This window comes from Achroia grisella, unplaced genomic scaffold, assembly GCF_030625045.1.
Source record: "Achroia grisella isolate CSIRO2021 unplaced genomic scaffold, CSIRO_AGI_Agris_v1 utg3654, whole genome shotgun sequence".
NCBI lineage: Eukaryota > Metazoa > Arthropoda > Insecta > Lepidoptera > Pyralidae > Achroia > Achroia grisella.
This window is the reverse complement of record NW_026712822.1, coordinates 287,622-309,531: the sequence shown is the minus strand read 5'-3', so window position 1 is coordinate 309,531 and position 21,910 is coordinate 287,622. Positions and strand designations below refer to the sequence as shown.

General features: G+C 38.6%; 1 protein-coding gene across 1 annotated transcript in view; it reads right to left on the bottom strand.

The window, feature by feature from the left end:
• Positions 1 to 923: 923 nt before the first annotated feature.
• LOC131844037 (E3 ubiquitin-protein ligase AMFR-like) overlaps positions 924 to 21,910 on the bottom strand; it is a 40,405-nt gene continuing 19,418 nt past the window's right edge. Inside the window, exons 2-12 of the mRNA XM_059192821.1 lie at positions 18,528 to 18,785; positions 13,244 to 13,396; positions 11,742 to 11,852; positions 10,915 to 11,093; positions 7,582 to 7,692; positions 6,295 to 6,359; positions 6,094 to 6,186; positions 2,686 to 2,792; positions 2,393 to 2,504; positions 1,849 to 2,068; positions 924 to 1,245 (exon numbers count right to left, since the gene is read on the bottom strand). Of these exons, the coding sequence (XP_059048804.1) occupies positions 924 to 1,245; positions 1,849 to 2,068; positions 2,393 to 2,504; positions 2,686 to 2,792; positions 6,094 to 6,186; positions 6,295 to 6,359; positions 7,582 to 7,692; positions 10,915 to 11,093; positions 11,742 to 11,852; positions 13,244 to 13,396; positions 18,528 to 18,785 (1,731 nt within the window). The remainder of the gene's footprint in view (positions 1,246 to 1,848; positions 2,069 to 2,392; positions 2,505 to 2,685; positions 2,793 to 6,093; positions 6,187 to 6,294; positions 6,360 to 7,581; positions 7,693 to 10,914; positions 11,094 to 11,741; positions 11,853 to 13,243; positions 13,397 to 18,527; positions 18,786 to 21,910) is intronic.

The window sequence follows — 21,910 nt, the reverse complement described above, 5'->3', positions numbered from 1 at the left end:
GCTTCAGACCAAAGCTGTTAGCACAAAGTTATTTGTTATTACTACAATTGCCGGATTAGGATTACAATTTCCTTTCCGTTACACTTCAAAACGTCATAATCTAAAATCCAGTAAATCATATTGCAATGTCAAAATAAATGAGTGAAGCGTAATACATTATATTTGACAATAGTCCCGTTATAAATATTACAATAGTCAATATATGCAGGCATGTGCCGTGGTTTAATTGAGTCGTTGGTTGAGTATGCTCCTCGAGTCACGGATGTATGGGATGGTATAACAAGCGAACATTTGACGGTATTTGGGAAGCTGGACTACAATCTACTAAACAACACGAGATGAATCATTAAGATGTTTCGTGACCCTTTTCAGAGTGTGTACAAATGTCGCTTTACACAGATCATAGTAATGTTAGCTTTATATAAACCGTTGCGTGTTATAGTAGTGTTAACAGTGTGCTTCGAGTGCTAGGGATCTCTTAAACTCGGCAGTATATATATAATGCAAACTCATATGTTACGTCTAAAGCGAATTTTTGAACCTCTCAAAGTGATATACTGCAATTTTATTAGACAAAAATAATGTTTTTTGTTCAATAATACCGTTGTATCGCTCGTTATACCTACAGTTTGAAATACACGATTACGACACGGGATATGTCTGCTGTACACGCGACTGGACGTTGCTTACATACAACATCACAATCACGAATACATAGCGAACTTTCTAACAATTTTTTTTATATGAAACATCAAATTTCGAAATCAATTATGTATTTGACAGTTGCAATAGTTCGAATATAGCTCGCAACTGTCAAATGGTACATGTAATATCGCAAAGCTATCGTTTTGGATTAATATAGTACGTGTGGCCTGCCTCGTGTAGTCGCATGAGTGGAGTTAGTCGCGTGGGGGCCGGCGCGCTCAGCTGGCGGGGCGGTCGTCGGCGGGGGTGGAGGGCCCCGCGGAGGTGGAGGGCCCCGCGGCGGTGGAGGGCCCCGCGGCGGTGGAGGGCCCCGCGGCGGTGGAGGGCCCCGCGGCGGTGGAGGGCCCCGCGGCGGTGGAGGGCCCCGCGGCGGTGGAGGGCCCCGCGGCGGTGGAGGGCCCCGCGGGTGTGTGCGGGCCCCGTCCCCGCTCGAGGTAGCGGCGGCGCGCGTCGGCCAGCAGCTGCGCCTTCCTCTGCTGCAGCAGTGCCTGCCGCTCCGCCACGCTGCACGAGAACCGAGAACCGGAACTGGCTCCAGCCCTGCATACAAGACGGCGGTTTAGCAGTCTACCACACTACCTTATCTCCAATGGTCACAGGTTCGATTCCTCGAACGATGCAAACATTTATATTTACGAGTATAACTGTTTATATCGGTGGGGGTAGTAATAATATACATATCTATTTACAAAAATAAAAGTATTTCTATCACTGGTCTGACTGACACTGGGCATCCGCAGTCCCCGACATGAGTGAAGGTTGACCACTCGGAGCGAACCTCTTTACCTTAGCATTGATTCCCGAGGGCAACAACTGAACTAAAACTCCGAACAGTTCCCGGGACCTGTGTCCCGGATGTACGTTTAAAGAACCTCTTGCCGACCTATGTCAACACGTACCTTCACTACTGATGTTTCTCTTTTGCTCTGGCAAATCTGGTAGGACCTCGTGCGGCTATAGAGACACGTTCTAATATAAAACTACCTACAGTTCAAGACAGGCTCAATTTTACAACTTCAAGTTTTCGCAGATATACTTCTCCCTTATACCACTACAAAGTGTATAATTGTTGAGAAATTTCGCTGTTATTACACATCTCGCTCCCTTATTCCACTAAAAAGTATATGTAAACTGGGTTTTTACCTGTCGTCGTTATTAAATTCCGGCAAATAAGTGTGCACGAAGTCATGAATGTCGGTGCTGGTACTAGTGCTGGTGCTGGCGCTGCCGCTGGCGGTGGGTGTGACGCCGGCCGCGAGCAGCGGCATAGCGGCGGTAGCTGCGGCGGCTGTCGCGATGGTAGCGGTGGCCATCGAGCTCACGGACGGCCCTGGACTGCCGCTACGACTCTCCGGTGCAGGCACTGCACACGAATACCATTATTAATACCGAACCAATTTGCTTATTAGCGGAAAAAATGTACCATATTCGGTACATGAAGGAGATATGATTGATATTAAAATTGTATATGTACGCATTGTTTTTTTATACTACGACGGTGGCAATGAAGCGTACGGCACGTCTGATTGTGAACGGTTACCGCAGCCTATAGTACCAGGTATGACATGTGTGCGGTGCCGGTACGTTGAGGACCGCATTGAAAATCTTGAATGCTTATTTTTCCCCGAATGAAAGGCCATTTACGAGTTCTAGAGTAGGTGTAAAGGCAGGTTGTGTGTGTACCGACCGTAGTGCAGGCGGCCTTCCAGCACGTTGTCGACGGTGAGGTCTGGCGAGTGCGTGGCGGCCAGGTCCCGCGTCAGCGTCGCCAGGGGCACCTGCGGGAACATCTGCTGCACCTGCACCACACAATATTTATTTAGACATTTATTACAATTTCATAGTTGCCCCGTCTTTAGAGGGATCACGGTAGCTAACTGACATGACATCGTCCTCGCCAGCGAAGACGATGACCTCGACTACACTATCAACTGGGCGCTTCACGTCGGCGCCTTCGGTCATAGCGAGCCTCACACTCACCTGCTGAGCCATGGCCTCCAGCTGCGAGGCGGTGAGCGCGGGCGGCTGCACGCGCACTCGAGTCACCTCCACGGAGAAGCTGGGCAGCCACGACACGTAGCGGGAACCTACCGGCATACGTGCACCTGTTACTATATGTACACTAGCCATTACCTGCGACTACGTCCGCATCGACTTTAACATTTTATTCTTTTATTTAGATAAATAAAAGTTTCTGAAACGTATGTAGCCTAACTCCTTAGACGATTGGCTGTCTATGAATGAAAATTCCGGTCAAAATCAGTCCAGCCTTAGCCCAAAGATTAGCCAGAATAAACAGACAGACAATATTTTTTATAATTTAGTTAGGGGTGGGCAACCTTTATCACTTAGGAGTATAAAAATAGACAGTATACGATTCTCAGGCCTACTGAATATGGATTTATTAAAATAATTTACTAAAAATCAGGCAATCCGTTTGGGAGGAGTATGGTAACTAACATTGTGACACGAGAATTTTATATATATAATTATTTCTTAAACACGAATTGTTATTGATAGTCACTGCAGAATCTTTTATATATACAGAAATAAATAGAAAAAGAAATAATCTTTATTCAAATAAACTCAATACCAGCACTTCCTGTACTTTGAATAGTCATATTTTGATTCTACCACTCATTCAGAACGCAGATTCATTACAAGAAGAATGAGCGAGAAACTTGTGTTACTCATCTGTATAGATGGTAGCGAGTTAACAGCTAGTAAACAAACAGTTCACCTGGCAATCTCCATTGTAACATGCAGAGATATATATACACAGACAATATGACGAGGCACAGCAGTATAGAGAGAGCGAAGCGATGTAGCATTTATGGCATAACTAAGTCGTAAAGCCTCGCTCTCGAAAATATACTATTAACGATTATTTCAACATTTAATTTTCTTTAACTTTTCGTTACGACATCACATTCTGACTGACATATTGTTCGAATGACATTCTGTTTGTGTATTTAAAAAGCATACACTTTTATGTATTTGGATGAGGTGTAATTAGAGACATTTTTATAGAATGGAGTGAAGATATAATAGAATAGAATTTTTTTTCTTTTGTAATGGCTTGTCTCTATGGTGCATTTGCCAACATCAAAGTTTGGGAAACTATAGGGCTTGGTATACGATAATTTTGAATTTTGGGATACGGATCAGAGAAGTCATTACATTCTGACTGACATATTGTTCGAATGACATTCTGTTTGTGTATTTAAAAAGCGTACACTTTTATGAATTTGGATGAGGTGTAATTAGAGACATTTTTATAGAATGGAGAGGATATACAATAGTTTAGAATTTTTTTTTCCTTTTGTAATCGCTTGGCACTATGGTGCATTTGCCAACATCAAAGTTGGGAAACTATAGAACTTGGTATATGATAATATTGGATTTTGGGATCGGAGAAGTTAAGGAGGGATATGAAATAAATGTTTGAAGATTATATGTTTACAATGAATATTCATACAAATATTGAATTCATATAATGATGTTTTATATAAAAAATAGATACCAAATGAGATAATGTTCATATTTAAAATATAATAATATTATGATTAAAGCTTAAAATAAATATATAAGCGCTTTTGAATAGTTAAATTTTTTTTATTCTACCACTCATTCGGAACGTAGAAACATCATATATAGAATGAGTAAGAACTTGAATAAATCTAATACATGCACTAACACATAATCAGTACAAAGATCATTATTACAATTGACAATAGAAAATCTTATTTCAAAACTAGCTGTTGCCTGCGACCTGGTCTGCGTATCCGTCGTTTTTCGTAAAATAAGTAGCCTATGACCTTCCTCACGGTTCAGTGGTTTTGATGTGTTTCCCTAACATTTTCCTTCACTGCTCTGCTCCTATTGATCGTAGCGTGATGAAAAGTATACTAGAACCTGCCCGGGAGTATGAAGAATAATTGTACCAAGTTTCGTTAAAGTCCGTCGTGTAGTTTTTTCTATAACGAACATACAGACAGACAGACAAAAATTTTACTGATTGTATTTTTGACATCAGTATCGATCACTGATCACCCCCCGGTAGTTATTTTGGAAATATATTTCATGTACAGAATTGACCTCTCTACATATTTATTATATGTATAGATATAGATTATATTAATATTGATCTGGTGATCCATTGAAGATTAATTTAAGCTATTCAGGACATATACAATGGTCCTTTGAGCCGGATATTAGAATTCGTTGGAGTTATATTAATTTTAGTACTTGTAGACTAAAGAAATAAGACATAACTTGCAGAATAATAGTACAGGAAAGAGTTAATAGTTTTGTAGTGTATCTTCTTGGGTTAACGCATGAGTTTTACCTCTATAGATAAAGTTTTAGAAATCAACTTTTATTCCTTTTCTCAAAGTACATAGACTATATTATTTAAATTATTAACCGGGTCTTAACACGAATAATTTTATGGCAAATAAAGGTATTTACCTCTCTCGACGTTTCGACTAGGTTGCACTAGCCGTGGCTAGTGAACGCAGGAACAAATCACTGGATTGAACTACATGCGCCTAAGGTCCTCTCTACTGATCGCCACTATTACCCACGAATAGTTCGGGAGGCGATTAAAATTAAAAAACATCCCAATTTCAACAGAGAGGATGGCTTAAAATTATCATCTGCGTGGAATCCAGTCATAAATAAATTCACAAACTTCAGTAGCATCAATAGTCAATAAGTGTACGGATACCGTGAGTGCTGTGTGTCGCGAACTTTTGTTAAACAATCTAGTGACGGTAGATGAAGAAAAAACTGCTGTCACCTATCTACATTGACATCGCTGTTACTCCAGTCAGCTCGTGAACACGGCTAGTGCAACCTAGTCGAAACGTCGAGAGAGGTAAATACCTTTATTTGCCATAAAATTATTCGTGTTAAGACCCGGTTACATAGACTATAATTCGGTGATCGTTTTACTCTATTAAAATAATATCTTATATTTTAAAAATGTTAATTAAAACTTTGATTGTACATATATATAGCTAATATATTAAACGAGTGGAAAGGGGATTATTAGTAATGTGGACTGATGATATCATTGCTAGCAATGTACCATGTCAGGTAGACCTCCATGCGGTTTCCCCTGGAAACCATCGCTATAATTTCATGGTGAATTTACCACGATGGGCTAACTGAGCTGACCTCATGTTCATCTTATCATCCTCCACTAGTACTCCGCTAGCGTAAACCGTTAGCGCAGGCGGGTGCATCAATACATTATAATTCTTTAAAAAAATATATTAAACGAATATTATGAAGTATATTGTATAACATGAAAGTATATATCGAAGAGCACTTTTTCAGCGCTGTGTAAGTAGATATGAACTATGAACGTAGTAGTGTACTCACCGTCGAAGTGGAAGAGATGGTTGGGTCGTCGGTGTTCGGGGGGCGCGGGCCGCGGCGTCAGCACCAGCCGCGTGCGAGCCACGCCCGGGGGCGGCGCGCCCGCCCCGGCGACCCCCCCCAGCCCGGCGACCCCCGCCAGCCCGGCGACCCCCCCCAGCCCGGCGACCCCCCCGAGCCCGGCGACCCCCGGGCGCGGGCCGGCCGCCAGCGAGCGGCGGCACGTGGGGCACGACGCGTCCTGCTGCACCCACTGGCACAGGCACGAGCTGGAACATAACCGCACCCTATTAGCTCAGACGACAGGGGCTCCTTCCTTTAGGACCGATCGTTGGCCACGGCCGACCTTTACGTCTTCGCCGAGCGGAAGCTAGTGCATATGGCACTCCAAACAGGCGGCAGGACGTATGCAGCGACTGAACGCCAACTCCCGTATGACGAATACGACTTTAGTAAGACTCACTAAAGGTTTAACCTTTCGAATGTCTGTCGTCTGTCGCAGCGACCGAAAATGAAGAGGCGGTATGCGCGCGCCAGCTGTATTTTTCAAATGTGTTTCGATCTTATTTCGTTAGTAATAAGGACTAAATTGGTTAAAAAGAAGACACATCTTTGCGGGCACAGATCTGTGACAATACGGTTTAAGAGGGTTGGACAGTTCTGTGTCAAAGGAAGGGTTAAACCTCGGCTCGAGCCGTCGTAATTTCAGTCACCGTTTGAATTGGACGGGGGATCGATCGCAGTAGTCTTAGAAACTGAAATAGAAATACCCAAGCCAAGTCAAGTCACTTAATAAAAATAGAAATACTATTTATTCAAACAAACACTTTTGAACAGTCACATTTTATTTTACTACCACTCATTCGGAACGCAGGTTTGTCATATGAAGAATTAGCACGAAACTTGTGTTTTACTCTTTTGAATAAACCTGTTTTTTTATAGAGACAAAAGTCAAACCCGTTTCATTAATACAGTTAAAATTAAAACTTTAATATTTATACACATAGAAATATATAAATATAATATATATAAAAAAAATATATATATATATATAAACTTCTGTAAACAATATCGCATGTGGTGGCAACCAGTAATTAAGTCAACACTATATACCTGAACTCTTTGCAAGTTATAATAATTGTAACCTCATGGTGTATGTCTTGTTGGTCGCTCAAATAAATAAATAAATATATTTTTTCCAACAATAATAAGTAAGAGGCGTGCGATAATCAACATAGAAACCGTTATGCACTCATTTTTAGTGCAATCAGATAGTATTGTCAGCGCTACGAATTTTAAGTTTTTTCTACCAAAACTCTTGAATTTTATAATAAGCATTTTTACAGAGAACTTTGTTTATACGACCATTTGAATCTTTTTTCTGTTTGTATAAAACCACCTATCATCATTTGGTGTTTGATGAAATAAAACGTCCAGCAGTGGACGTCTTCCGGGCTGCGATGATGATGTTGATAAAAATAAAAGGTTTACTTATGGAACAAATGTGAACAGGGCAGTTTCCTGGCCTCCTTCATGGGCTCCCAGCAGATGGCGCAGTTGTCCTGATTCTTCTCCACTTCTTCCTTACTCGCCATTGGGTAACTGCAACAATCAATCTTCTTATGAATATTAGTTTATATTTATTCAGTTATTTTTTTTATTATGTTATTACAGTTTATTATTATTTAATTCAGTATTTTATTACTATTATATGGTGGCAAATAAGAATACTGTAATTTGCCCGTTATCAACCCTTAAGAAACATTAATATACCCTTATTGAGAGAGCGCCGTGACTTCGTTTATTGCGCGTCCTAAATTATGAATGAATACTATATTTATATGTTATAAGATTTAATCTATCTTTATGTAAAATTTCATTACGATTCATTCAGTTATTTAGTCGTGAAACTTTCCCAGTTATAATGTAGAATTGGCAAAAAACTTAACAGATTTTTTTTAAACAACCAGTTTACTTATATAGGTGTCTATGTCTAACATTAAATGAATATCACGTGTATGAACAACTAAGAGCTGATTTTTTAAATTTATTTAAAGAAAATTCCAATATATCCATTGGTATTTTATTGTAAATTTTTATGCCCATTCCCATAAAAGACCCATTGACTTTTTCTGAACGATACTTAGGAATAACAATTATACATTTGCGAGCTACTCGCCCCGGCTTCGCACGGGTGTACATATATTACATATATAAAGCTACATCTTGAATCACTTTATCTATTTAAAAAAGCCACTTCAAAATCCATTGCGTAGTTTTAAAGATTTAAGCATACATAGGGACAGACAGACTTTGTTTTATACTATGTTATGATAATGATAATTACATACTAGCTGTAACTGCTATTTAACTATCATGTATATAGCCTATGTGTTATTCTGATGTATAAGCTATATTACTGTAAAGTTTCATCAAAATCAGTTCAGTAGTTTTTGCTTGAAAGAGTAACAAACTTTTGTATTTATAATATTAATAATAAGTTGTTGTTCTGATGTACAAGCTATATTACTGTAATTTTTATCAAAACCGTTCAGTAGTTTGGCTTGAAATAGTATAAAATATATATCTATTAATAATATCTAAATATAAATAAAAAAAATCATATTAGGGGTGGACAACCCTAATGTGAAAGAAGTGCGAAAATTTGAGGTTGTATGTATTTTTTAACGCCACATTAAAAAAAATATCCAAAATATAAAAAAATGTTAAGGGTGGACACTTAGGGGTATGAAAAATAGACAGTAGCCGATTCTCAGACCTATTGAATATGCATATAAAATTTCATAAAAATCGGTCAATCCGTTTCAGAGGAGTATGGCAACTAACATTGTGACACGAGGATTTTATATATAACTAGCTGTCCCGGCAAACGTTGTTTTGCCTTAAAATAAAAAAAAATTAGGGGTGGCCTACCCCTAACATTTAGGGGGATGAAAAATAGATGTTGGCCGATTCTCAGACCTACTCAATACGCTCACAAAATTTCATGAGAAACGGTCAAGCCGTTTCGGAGGAGTATGGGAACGAAAACTGTGACACGAGAATTTTATATATAAGATTACACGACTGGTTTATTCTAATTAGTAACTAATTGATTATGCATTATTTTTGTTTACGTCGCAACAGGGACAAATGTAAACAGTCGTAAATAACCGATTACCGTGCAGTTTTCGAGCGATGTGCCTTTTTTTTGTGGTCATGTTGCAACTACCGTTGTAGTTGACATTTCGTAATTATCTTTTAATTGGTATCATGTTTAAGAATAACATACATAATTGCAGTATATTCTTGTATTAGGACAGTCTTTTTTTTTATTGGGTTGTTTGGGCTATTGCCAGATGTTTTTTTTTATGGATAATAATGAAATGGTGCACCCGCCTGCGCTAACGGTTTACGCTGGCGGGGCACCAGTGGAGGATGATAAGATGAGCATGAGGTCAGGTGAGTTAGTCCATAGTGACAAATTCACCAGGAATTTATCACGATGGTTTCCAGGGGGGACCGCGTGGAGGTCGACCTGACATGGTACACTGCTAGTAATGGGGTTCTGAGTCCACATTACTAACAATCCCCTTCCCCCCTATTGCCAGATGTTTGTAGCACCTGTAGCACTGCGACCTACATAGATCTATTGTGCTCGCCCGGGATTATAATGATACTAGCTTTTGACCGCGGCTTCGCTCGCGTTACTTTATCCCCTTAGGGGTGGAATTTATCAAAATCCTTTCTTAGGCGATGCCTACGTCATAGTAGCTTTATGCATGCAAAGTCTCAGCCCGATCGGTTTAAAATTGACAAAGTTTCATATAAACTTTCATCGCCCATTTTATTCCCTTGGAGGTAGAATTAATCAAAATCCTTTCTTAGCGGATGCCTACATCATAACATCTACCTGCATGCCAAATTCCAGCCCGATCCGTCCAGTGGTTTGGGCTGTGCGTTGATAGACACTATGTAAGTCACCTTTGAGTTATATATATTTAGATTTCACGTGAAGATTATATCACTAATAGTCCAGTAATGCGAGTCAAAATTATGTTGTTTAGGTTGGTTAGTAGGTGATTCTTCATATAGGATTTCAGTGGTGAAGGTACATAATAAGATACCTTTGGATATTGTACGTACTATAACAGTATTTATACGTGTGAGTGTCTGTTTATGTGCATGTGTATGGAATGTGTATATCATGCATTTTTCTCTCTCTTTGTCACATACTTCTACACTTTTGTTTGTCTCTGTCACATAAACAGACACATTATTGTACGAGTATGTGAGTGTGTGGATGGGTCGGTTTATTTTTCGGGCTACTCTAATGCTGTTGGACGCAGCTGGCCTTTACAGCTTCACCGAACGAACGGGGCGAGTGCAGATGGCACTCCAAACCTGCGGAAGGACTTATGGAGCGGCTGAAGGCCAACTCCCGCCTGACGGATACGACTTTAGTCTGAGGGCACCGCTAGGGGTTCGAATCTCGGTTCAGGCCGTCGTAACATCGGTCCCCGTTTGAATTGGACGGAGGATCGATCGGAGGGGCGACCGGGGGCGCCGGTGTGGAGCGCCCGGTTGAATATCTTCGCCGGCGAGGACGGTGTCGTGATTGTGTGTAAAAGTGTGGTCGGGACGGAACGGGTGGACACGTGGGGAGGTTTACTGCCGTTATGGGGTCGTCGGGATCATTGAGAAGTAGTGACTTGGGGTTTATGTAGTGCGAGTGCGCGCGCGACAAAGATAGGGAGGAAAAGAGGGAGATGGGGATAGAGGGGGAAAAAAAGAGAGAAAGAGTACGTGTATGCAGGTACTGACTTGCGGCTCATGTGGTGCGCGAGCGTGGTGTAGACGCGGTGCTTGCGGAGGCGCGCCTGCAGCTCGTGCAGCAGGTGACGGAGCTGCATCAGCAGCACCAGCGACGCCATCGACACCAGCATGTTGCAGTACACCACCATGTGCACCACGTCCATCAGCTCCACCACCAGCACCACGCACTGGACACATACACAGACATGTTAATGGCTGATCATTCTGGTTTTTTCATACAATTATCTTACATATACCTAAATTGGAGTTTGTAATATTGAAATAACCGTTTTTTACTATATTCATATGAATACGGTACATACACCAAAATAATATTTTTTACAATTTTCGTCTATCTTTCTGTCTGTTCCGGCTAATCTCTGAAATGGCTGGACCTATTTTGACGGGACTTTTTTTGGCAGGTAACTGATATAATAAGGAGTAACTTAGGCTACTTTTATTTTAGAAAAATACATTTAAATTCCACGTGGACGAAGTCGCGAGTACAGCTAGTGTTCCATAAAAAGAAGTCCCTTGATACAAATTATTGCTTTAACTTCTTTAACGCTTCAGACGTTCATTCACCCGTGATCAGAAGCTTCTGATCACTCTCTCAGAGCCGAGTGAGGGATCGCATAAAATTTATCTTCTTTATTTTTATTTTAATCATTATAGGAAAACCATGGGCATATAAAACCAATATGTATGTTGACACAGCACATTAAGTCGCTAAGTTATTTCTCGTTCTTTTTATCTACATTTACATGCACATTTTTTCCCGCCTGACCGCTGATTTACTCGCGAATGAGGTGGGTGTGTACACAGTGGGTACTAACTTCGAATATTTGCTGCGTGTAGTATGAGAGCGGGCCGGCAACGTCCACCTCGTAGGTCTGCAGCACGTACCGCGCCACCACGTGCAGCGCCGACACCAACACCAGCACGCACTGTCACAACACAACAACATCATACAATCTACCATAAACAAAAATATAATAAATTTTATTAAAAAAAATTGTCAAAAAAAATTGAGACCGTCGTGACCTGCTATTTCTCTAGCAGACCAGAAAAGTATAGACAATTGCAATGTTAGTTACCATACTCCTATGAAACGGCTTGACCGATTTTTATGAAATTTTATATTCAGTAGGTCTGAGAATCGGCTACTATGTATTTATCATACCTCTAAGTGATAAGGGTTGTCCACACCAAGAGGTGTTAAACTCAAATTTGGGAGAATAATGTGACCATCAGCGTATGCTATTACAATTTCGTCAAAAGAAATAGTTTAATCAGTGGCAGTACCCTAATAGCAAGTATTAGGTAATGAAAAATCCGATAACAAAATAGTTTTCACAAAGTAACAAATTAGTTCCAATAATAGTTTACGTCTCTTGGTGTGTTTAGATTTGAACTCACGACCTTTGAGGTCGAAGTCTAGAGAACTAGGTCACGACGGCTTGTAAAATTAACATATAACAGCTAGAAAGCTTTTTTCTTTTTCAATAGTGCTAATTGACGATCTGTTATTTTTTAACAATAGGCCAATCTGATGACTCTGTTCATTAATTGGTTGTATTACTTTCAATTGATGAGGCTGTTATATGAGTCAGCATTCAGGCTGATGATGGATGGATGAGCTATTCCCATAGAATAGCTCCATTAAGATATACAGCAGTAAATATAATTTAATCTGATTTCATCAGTTGCACGTTAGCCAGAACTGTTACTTAGCAACAAGAACACTAATTTTAAATCTCATGGATTGTACTTATTTTTCTAAAATCTAAGGATTTTTTGGGCTGCAGTCCAGGGCCCCGTAGATACAAAGGTTCCCACACCCTACAAAAACAATAGGCGATATGTTTAATAAGAAAAAAAAAATTGAATACTATCATAAGGTTGGTAACCCTGAAACTGGAGCCAATGCAATGTTTCCAAAATTGAGCTGGTGTATTTTTTTTTTTCAATTGAGTAATATAGGTAGGTGGGGGGAAAGAGGATTGTTAGCAATGTCGACTGATGATCTCATTGCTAGCAATGTACCATGTCAGGTCGACCTCCACGCGGTTCCCCTGGAAACCATCGTGATAAATTCTTGATGAATTTGTCACGATGGGCTAACTGACCTGACCTCATGTTCATCTTATCATCCTCCACTGGTGCCCCGCCAGCGTAAACCGTTAGCGCAGGCAGTGCACCATTTCATTATCATCTATAAAAAAATATATAGGTAGGTAGGGCCCTAAATAGTTTTAGCTCAGGGTTCCACAAATTTACGTCCCGCATCTGCTAATATGTCTGCTAGAATATATGAACGAGTAAATGTTGGGTGTACCTCAGCAGCCATGAAGACGAAGGTGTCACATCCGGCTGGCAGTCCCCACACGGCGGCTACCATCAGCAGCGCCAAGCTGGCTATCTGCACGCCGCCGACCAGGCACAGCAGCCGAAAGTGCGCCCACCGCTCCGAGCCAGCAGACGACGACAGCTGCATCACGGGGGTACAAGGTTACTGTTACACTGACGGCCTCGGTGGTCTAGATTAGACGTTCATAAGCGGCTAAAAATCCTTAAAGTGATCCTTAATAAAAGATTTTTATTTGATTTGAAAGAAATTAAATAAAAAAAAAACGAATAATAAATAGAAATAGAAAGAATCTTTATTCAAATAAACATAATTTAAGCACTTTTGAATAGTTATAACAATTTTTTTTATCTACCGCTCATTCGGAAAGCTGTCTCATCACAAGAAGAATAAACAAAAAACTTGTGTGTTGCTCTTTTAAATAATCCTTGTAAGTTCACAATTACAAGTCGAAACGTGTGAATACAAACTACCAACCAGCACTAATTTTTTAAAGTCAAATATACATATAAATAAATTTGGAGTGTCTGTTTGTAATATTGAAATAACCGTTTTTAATACATGCATATGAATATATATACGGTATATATACCAAAATAACAATTTTATAATTTTTGTCCGTGTGTCTGTTTGTTCCGGCTAATCTCTGAAATGGATGGACCGATTTTGATGTAACTTTTTTTGGCCGGTGGCTGATGTAATAAGGAGTAACCTAGGCTACTTTTATTTTAGAAAATTAAAGTTAAATTCCACGCGGACGCAGTCGCGGGGATCAGCTAGTATACAATAAGAATAAATCAGTCGTAGTGATAACAGACCAGACCCTGCAAGCAGCACTGGTTCACGATTTAAAAACAACAACAAAACGATTAAAAAAATACTTCGATATACAACTATAGAAAGTAACAAAAGAAGGGGCCTTTCAAAGAAACGAGTACATAAATCTATACCTACTACGTTTAATTTTGAACACTTTATCAACGCGATTAAGTTGAGTTTCCTTGTTTATTAAATTATAATTTACATTATATTTTATTTACATTATATTTACACACACACTCCTGTGATTACACCAACCTACTTAAATTGTAATATATCATAACAAACTTAAAGTACACCTCAATATGGAAGAGGACACTGACTTCTGAAACACAGGTATTTTCTATACCTACCTCAGAATTCAGGGACTTCTTAATTATTTGTATTATTTGTATTTGTAAAAAAAATATTAGATATTAGACAATAAAGATAAAGATTACTAAAGATTATAAATTAATTAATTAATTTGTAACTATAACGTTTTAGTAAAATGATGCAATCATTTCCTGTGAAAATGAAGTTGTTTTAAAGAAAGATATCTATATTCATGTACTTAGGTTTATTACAGACTTTTATGATATGTCAAATCTACCGTCAGTTCGGAATGATTTCGAGATGAGAAGAACTGACAAGAAACTCAGCTCGTATTCTTTTCAAATAAATGTTGTACATGTTTACAATAATACAGATTCGTTATTAAATTCAAATTTGGGAGAATAGTGTGACTATCAGCATATGGTAATGCAAAAGCAAATAGTCTAATCAGTGTTCGTAACTCGAACAGACAATTCCCCACAATAAGCACCCGGTCACGAGTATGACGGATATGACGTCGACGTATTACATATGAATGTGGATGGTTATAAGGGCAGAGGAAGGACGAAAAAAATTTGGATGGACTGTATGAAAGATGGTGGGGAAGAAAGGAAGTAAATAACGAGATGACTACGAACAGGGATGAATGCAAGAGAAAAACACATTACGCCGATCCCAAATGAATCAGAGAAGGTAGAAGCAGATGATTATGAATGAATGAATGAATGAATGAATGGAATCCTTAATTGTTCCTCTCACAGAAAATACAATCTATATATATATATATAACTCAAAGGTGACTGACATAGAGATCTATCAAAGCACAGCTCAAACCACTGGACGGATCGGGCTGAAATTTGGCATGCAGGTAGATGTTATGACGTAGGCATCCGCTAAGAAAGGATTTTGATTATTTCTACCTCCAAGGGGATGAAATAGGGGATGAAAGTTTGTATGAAACTTTGTCAATTTCAAACCGATCGGGCTAAGACTTTGCATGCATAAAGCTACTATAACGTAGGCATCCCCTAAGAAAGGATTTTGATAAATTCCACTCCTAAGAGGATACATTAACGCGAGCGAAGCCGCGGGCAAAAGCTAGTTAAATATGAAAAACCAATAATAAACAAGACAAAGAGGTAACAACGGGCGGTCTTATCGCTAACCAGGCAACCATAGGGTGGAGACAAGTGCTTAGATTTAGACATTTCCTGCCTACAGTCCAATTAGAAATAAGAACAAAACACTATCAACTAAATTGGATATTCAATTAATATCGAATTACGAACTCCGATTAACAAGGTACGAGTTGACATTATACATATTGTAATCGAGTCATTAATGATTAACTAGTAGCGACCCGGGATTTCGTTTGCCATTTAAAACAAACACTCACACCGATACAAACAATCATATTCATGAATACAAATATTTGCACCATTCGAGGACTCGAACCCGAGACCATCGGAAGTGAGGTCCCGAAGGTGGTGTGCTAAACTGTTATATCACCGAAACCATCAAGTAACGATAATACATATAAATGTAAATTATCTTTAGAGATTAGACAATTTACAGATCCCATAACTGCTCGAGTGCGGAGTCAGGACGTGTCGCTAGTCTATGCAAATAAAAAAACAATAAAGTCCCTATTTGTAATTTCTAATTACCTCATTATATGCATGAGAGAGTATATACGGTAATTACATAAAATTTTTGTCTGTCTGTTTATTTCTGCTAATCTCTGTAACGGCTACTAAATTTGAAGGGACTTTCATTCGCAGATAGCTCATGTTATAAGGTGTAACTTGGCTACTTTAATTTTAGAAATTTAATTTAAATTAATTAAAATCAATTCCAGGAAATCTAAAAAGGAAACGCTACTATACATCCTATGTGGTTGTATACCACTCATGCACAAACGAATTATCTCCTTTGGAAAGTTTACACTCTATCCTGAGGAAATAAAGGGCAGTGATGGCTGGCTCATCCGTCATACTCGTGAACGAGTTCAGCTTGTAGGGACTGGTCTGCTCTTATCACTACGACTGATTTAATCTTATTGTGTTTTTATATTTGAGCCCGCTCTCTCAGTATTCAAAATATCTTTATTCATGTAGGTCTATTACAGACTCTTATGATATGTCAAATCTACCGTCAGTTCGGAATGATATCGAGATGAGAAGAACTGACAAGAAACTCAGCTCGTATTTTTTTCAAATAATAGTGAAACATGTTTATGATAAATACAGTTATTAAAATTCAAATTTGGGAGAATAGAGTGACCACCAGCATATGCTATCGCAAAGAACAAAAAATTTAATCAGTATTCGCAACCTGAACAGACCAGTCCCCACAAGCAGCACCCGTTCACGAGTATGACGTATGAGCCAGCCATCATTGTACTCAACCATATTTGAGGGAGCACATCGACCCGGCCCACCACGCCGCCACAAGTTTGAACTTTATAGCGAGCATGACTGTTTCAGGTTACTCCACTACGTCAATTATATTATTTACAGCATAGGCTGTACCGATCACAGTTTTCACCCATTACAATATTAAATTTACATTATTTAATTTACAATATGTCATTACAGTATTCGACCGGTAATATTTCCAGCAGCCCGAGTGGCAGGGGAAGCGGCTGAAAGTAAACGTAGCATAAAGTCGAGCACAATAGATCCATGTAGGTCGCAGTGCTACATGTCCGAGCAATCTATGTAGGTCGCAGAGTTAAATAACATAGTCCACGCAAAACAAAATCAAGACATACAATGTACAAGAGCTGCAATGTTCGGCGTGCGTACGTTGGTCACCAATTACCACTAATCAGTTCGAACATCTCACATCGTAATCAATGGTCGACAGGTTTCATTGTGAATAATCTTATATCCACGGATCCCTAATGGCGTACTTTGATTAGGGTAGTTAAATAAATTACAACTAAGAAAACTTATCCACAATGGTTGTTATAATATGTTTTATAATTAATTATCAAAAGATTATATGTATTCAAAAAGAAATCTTAATAGCGAGATGTAGAAAAATGTATAAAACTAACAACGCCATCTAGTGACACACTTAGGAACTAAAACAAACAAATGTAATCTAGTTCGATTGTACACATTTTGTTTACTACATGATGGATAATTAATAATAATAATAATCTCAGGACAATTCACACAGCGCCATCTAGACCCAAGTTAAGCTAGCTAAATCTTGTGTTATGGGTACTAGACAACTGATACAAATATCTTTTTTTTTTCGTAAATACATACATATTTATTATACATAGAAAATACCCAGACCGATACAGACATACATGAATATGATATTCATGTATACAAATGTTTGTGCCGTGCGAGGAATCGAACCCGCGACCATAGGACGTAAAGCGGTGTGCTAGCCGCTAGACCACCGAGATAATTAAATATTACTAAACGATATTATTAATATTATAAACGCGAAAGTTCGAGAGTATGTATGAATATGTTAGTCTTTCATGCAAAAACTACTGAACGGATTTTAATGAAACTTTACAGTAATATAGCTTATACATCAGAATAACATACAGGCTCTAAATTTCACGCGAGGCAAACTGCGGGCTCAACTAGTCACAATGTTAGTTACCATACGACTCCGACCCGGCTTGACCGATATATATGGAATTTTATATGCGTATTCAGTAGGTCTGAGAATCTGTTACTATCTATTTTTCATACCCCTAAGTGTCCACCCTTAAAATTTTTCTATGTTTTGGATATTTTTTTATAATGTGGCGTTAAAAAATACATACAACCCCAAATTTTCGCACTTCTACCATCAACCCCTATTTTTAATAATAGCGATTCAATTTATATGGCAAAACGTTTGCGAAGTCAGCTAGTATACTACAAGAATTCATTTTTTTTATTCAAAGCGAGCGAAGCCGCGGGTAAAAGCTAGTAATATTACAAATGCGATAGTTTGTAAGTATAGATGTTTGTTACTCTTTCACGCAAAAACTACTAAACGGATTTTATAGAAACTTTACAGTAATATAGCTTATGCATCAGAATCTATATAGGCTTTTTTTTTAATGAAATTTAACGCGGCCACAGTTAGTATTAGTGTAACTTACGTAGTCGAATCTATCCTTGCAGAGTTGTCCGAGCAGCTGCAGGAAGCCGAGCACGCTGAACCAGGCGCACCAGAGCAGCACTTCATCCATATACTGCACGTTGATGACGCCGAACACGAAGATAAATTTGTAGAACAGATAATTCCAGAACTTGTCCTTGACGCGCTGCGCCTCAGACACGCGCAGCCGGCCGAACACCGCGCGCTGGATCATCAGGCCCAGCACGGCCAGGCAGCAGTACGCCGTGTTTATGACCGTCTGCAACCAAACAAACGCACATACGTCAACAACGCTCAACACGGTGGTACCACCAGGTCCAGCACGGCCAGGCAGCAGTAAGCTGTGTTTATGACCGACTGCAACCAACGTTTGTATTTCAGGCGTCAATAGGCTACAGTAACCATTTACCATCAGATGGGCCGTATGCTTGTTTGCCATCATAGTAGTAAAAAAAAACATAAACATGTTCCACTATTATTTGAAAAACATACGAGCTGAGTTTCTTGTCAGTTCTTCTCATCTCGATATCATTCCGAACTGACGGTAGATTTGACATATCATAACAGTCTGTAATAGACCTACATGAATAAAGATATTTTGAATTTGAATGGTAAATATTTGTATTCATGAATATTATTGCTGTTTTCTATATACAGTCCGGACCCTGAGAATGTATATAGGCTACTTTTTAAACCGAAAAAAGGGTTGTAAGAGGTCGAAAGTTGTTTGGTGAACCGCAGGACGTCTAGCCGAGGCCATCGAAGTGTAAAAACATTGTTAAAAAAACATGTGAATGTCCACAAAACCCATAACAAATTGTGTTGCATTTAGACCAGTGGTTCCCAAATAGTTTTTGCTGCGTACCACTTCAAAAAGTCCTCAAACCTTGCGTACCCCTTATTGTAGCAATCACACTAATTATAAATGTGAAAGTTTGTGTTTGTTTTACTGATAGCCGCACGTACCCTAGATGCTACTTGACGTACCCCAGGGGGTACGCGTACTACTAATTGGGAACACTGAAGACGAAGTGGAGGTCAACCTGACATGGTGCATGCTAGTAATAGGGTCATTAGTCCACATTACTAACAATCCACTTCCACCCGATCTATCAGGGTCATGTACCCTTTACCAATAATCCTCTCAAATATAATAATAATCTCAGGACAATTCACACAGCGCCATCTAGACCCAAGTTAAGCTAGCTAATGCTTGTTTTATGGGTACTAGATAACTGATACAAATTCAAAAAAAATATATAGATATATATATTTTTGTAAATACATACACATTATAAATAGAAAATACCCAGACCGATACAAACAATCATACTTATGAATACAAATCTTTGTACCTTGCTAGGAATCGAACCCGCGACCATCGGAAGTAAGTGTGCTAAACCGTTACACTATCGTGGCCGTCAAAAACATACAAAATACAGTTGTATTGAAAACTCTGCTTGAAAACAATACATTGCTAGTTTGTCTTTAGGCTAAGGAAAGAAGGTCACACAAATGATTAAGTGTAATCAAATCATACAAGTAAATACATAGTAACTCTTTGTGTTCACAGCAATATGACGACCTCAGTCTGCACTCAAGGTGCACGCAATTCAATTAGAAAGTATTGCACAAGGCCCAATTTTAAATAGAATAATAATATTGTATATAATATACGTATAATTAGTAAAAATCACGGGATCTTACCACGTTTTATATTTATTTGCTGAGTTCCCGATATTTCGGCAGTGTTTCAACCACCATGATCACGAGTTACCCGTAAATATATCATATATCTAATAGTAATAAAGAATAAAAATAAATTAAACATGCCTAGTTTTCGTCTCAAAAAAGTAAGTACATCTTTCATGGAACATTGTATACGTTTTTATAATAAATTGCCTGATAATGTTTTCAATTTAAATGAAGGGAAATTTAAGATACATGTAAAAAATACACTTTGCGCTAAAGCTTATTATAAAATAAACGACTACTTGAATGACTACAATGCGTGGACTAATTACAATTTTAACTTTTGTTATGAGGTATATAACTTTCCCATTGACATAGATAACACTAAAGAAACTTATTCTAAATTTAGTAATGACATATTGTAATTTAAATAATGTAAATTAAATATTGTAATGGGTGAAAACTGTGATTGGTACAGTTTATGCTGTAAATAATATAAATGACGTAGTGGAGTAACTTGAAACAGTCATGCTCGCTGTAAAGTTGTGGCAGTGTGGTGGGTATGCTCGCTATAAAGTTCAAACTTGTGGCGGCGTGGTGGGTCGGGTTGATGTACTCCCTCTAATATGGTTGAGTGCCATGATGGCTGGCTCATCCGTCATACTCGTGAACGGGTGCTTGTGGGGACTGGTCTGTTCAGGTTGCGATCACTGATTAGATTTTTTGATTTTTTTCAATAGCATATGCTGGTGGTCATTCTATTCTCCCAAATTTGAGTTTAAATGAAATTGTATAATTGTAAATATGTACAACACTTAAAAAAAAATACGAGCTGAGTTTCTTGTCAGTTCTTCTCGTCTCGAATTCATTCCGAACTGACGGTAGATTTGACATATCATAAGAGTCTGTAATAGACCTACATGAATAAAGATATTTTGAATTTCAATTTAAATATACCTTCGCTGGCACAGCTAGACTTATTAGCAGTTAGCTTACTGCATTTGGATAGCATAACAACCTGAATCGAGACATGAGGTAATTACTTAAGTAGATAATTATATAGCTTATTTACTTAGCTGTTACAATATTGGTCACACACGTTACGACATATTTTTTAATAATCTAAATATATACATACAACTCAAAGGTGACTGACGTAGTGATCTATCAACGCACATCATAAACCACTGGACGGATCGGGCTGAAATTTGGCATGCAGGATGTCATGACATAGGCATCCGCTAAGAAAGGATTTTGATTAATTCTACCCCCAAATGGATAAAATAGGGGATGAACATTTGTATGAAACTTTCAATTTTAAATCGATCGGGCTGAGACTTTGCATGCATAAAGCTACTATGACGTAGGCATCCCCTAAGAAAGGATTTTGATAAATTCCACCCCTAAGACGATAAATTAACGCGAGCGAAGCCGCGGGCAAAAGCTAGTTACACATAATTATATTGATATAAAATTATAATAGTCAGATGGCATCGTAACCTAGTTGATTATTACCCATAGAATTAGCAGCAAAAGAAATGTGTGTCTGACTAATATAGAAATACTAGGTGTACATGTATTACATATATATATAAACCATCCGCTTGAACACTTGAACCACTCTATGCATTAAAAAAAACCACTTCAAAATCCGTTGCGTAGTTTTAAAGATTTAAGCATACCTAGGGACAG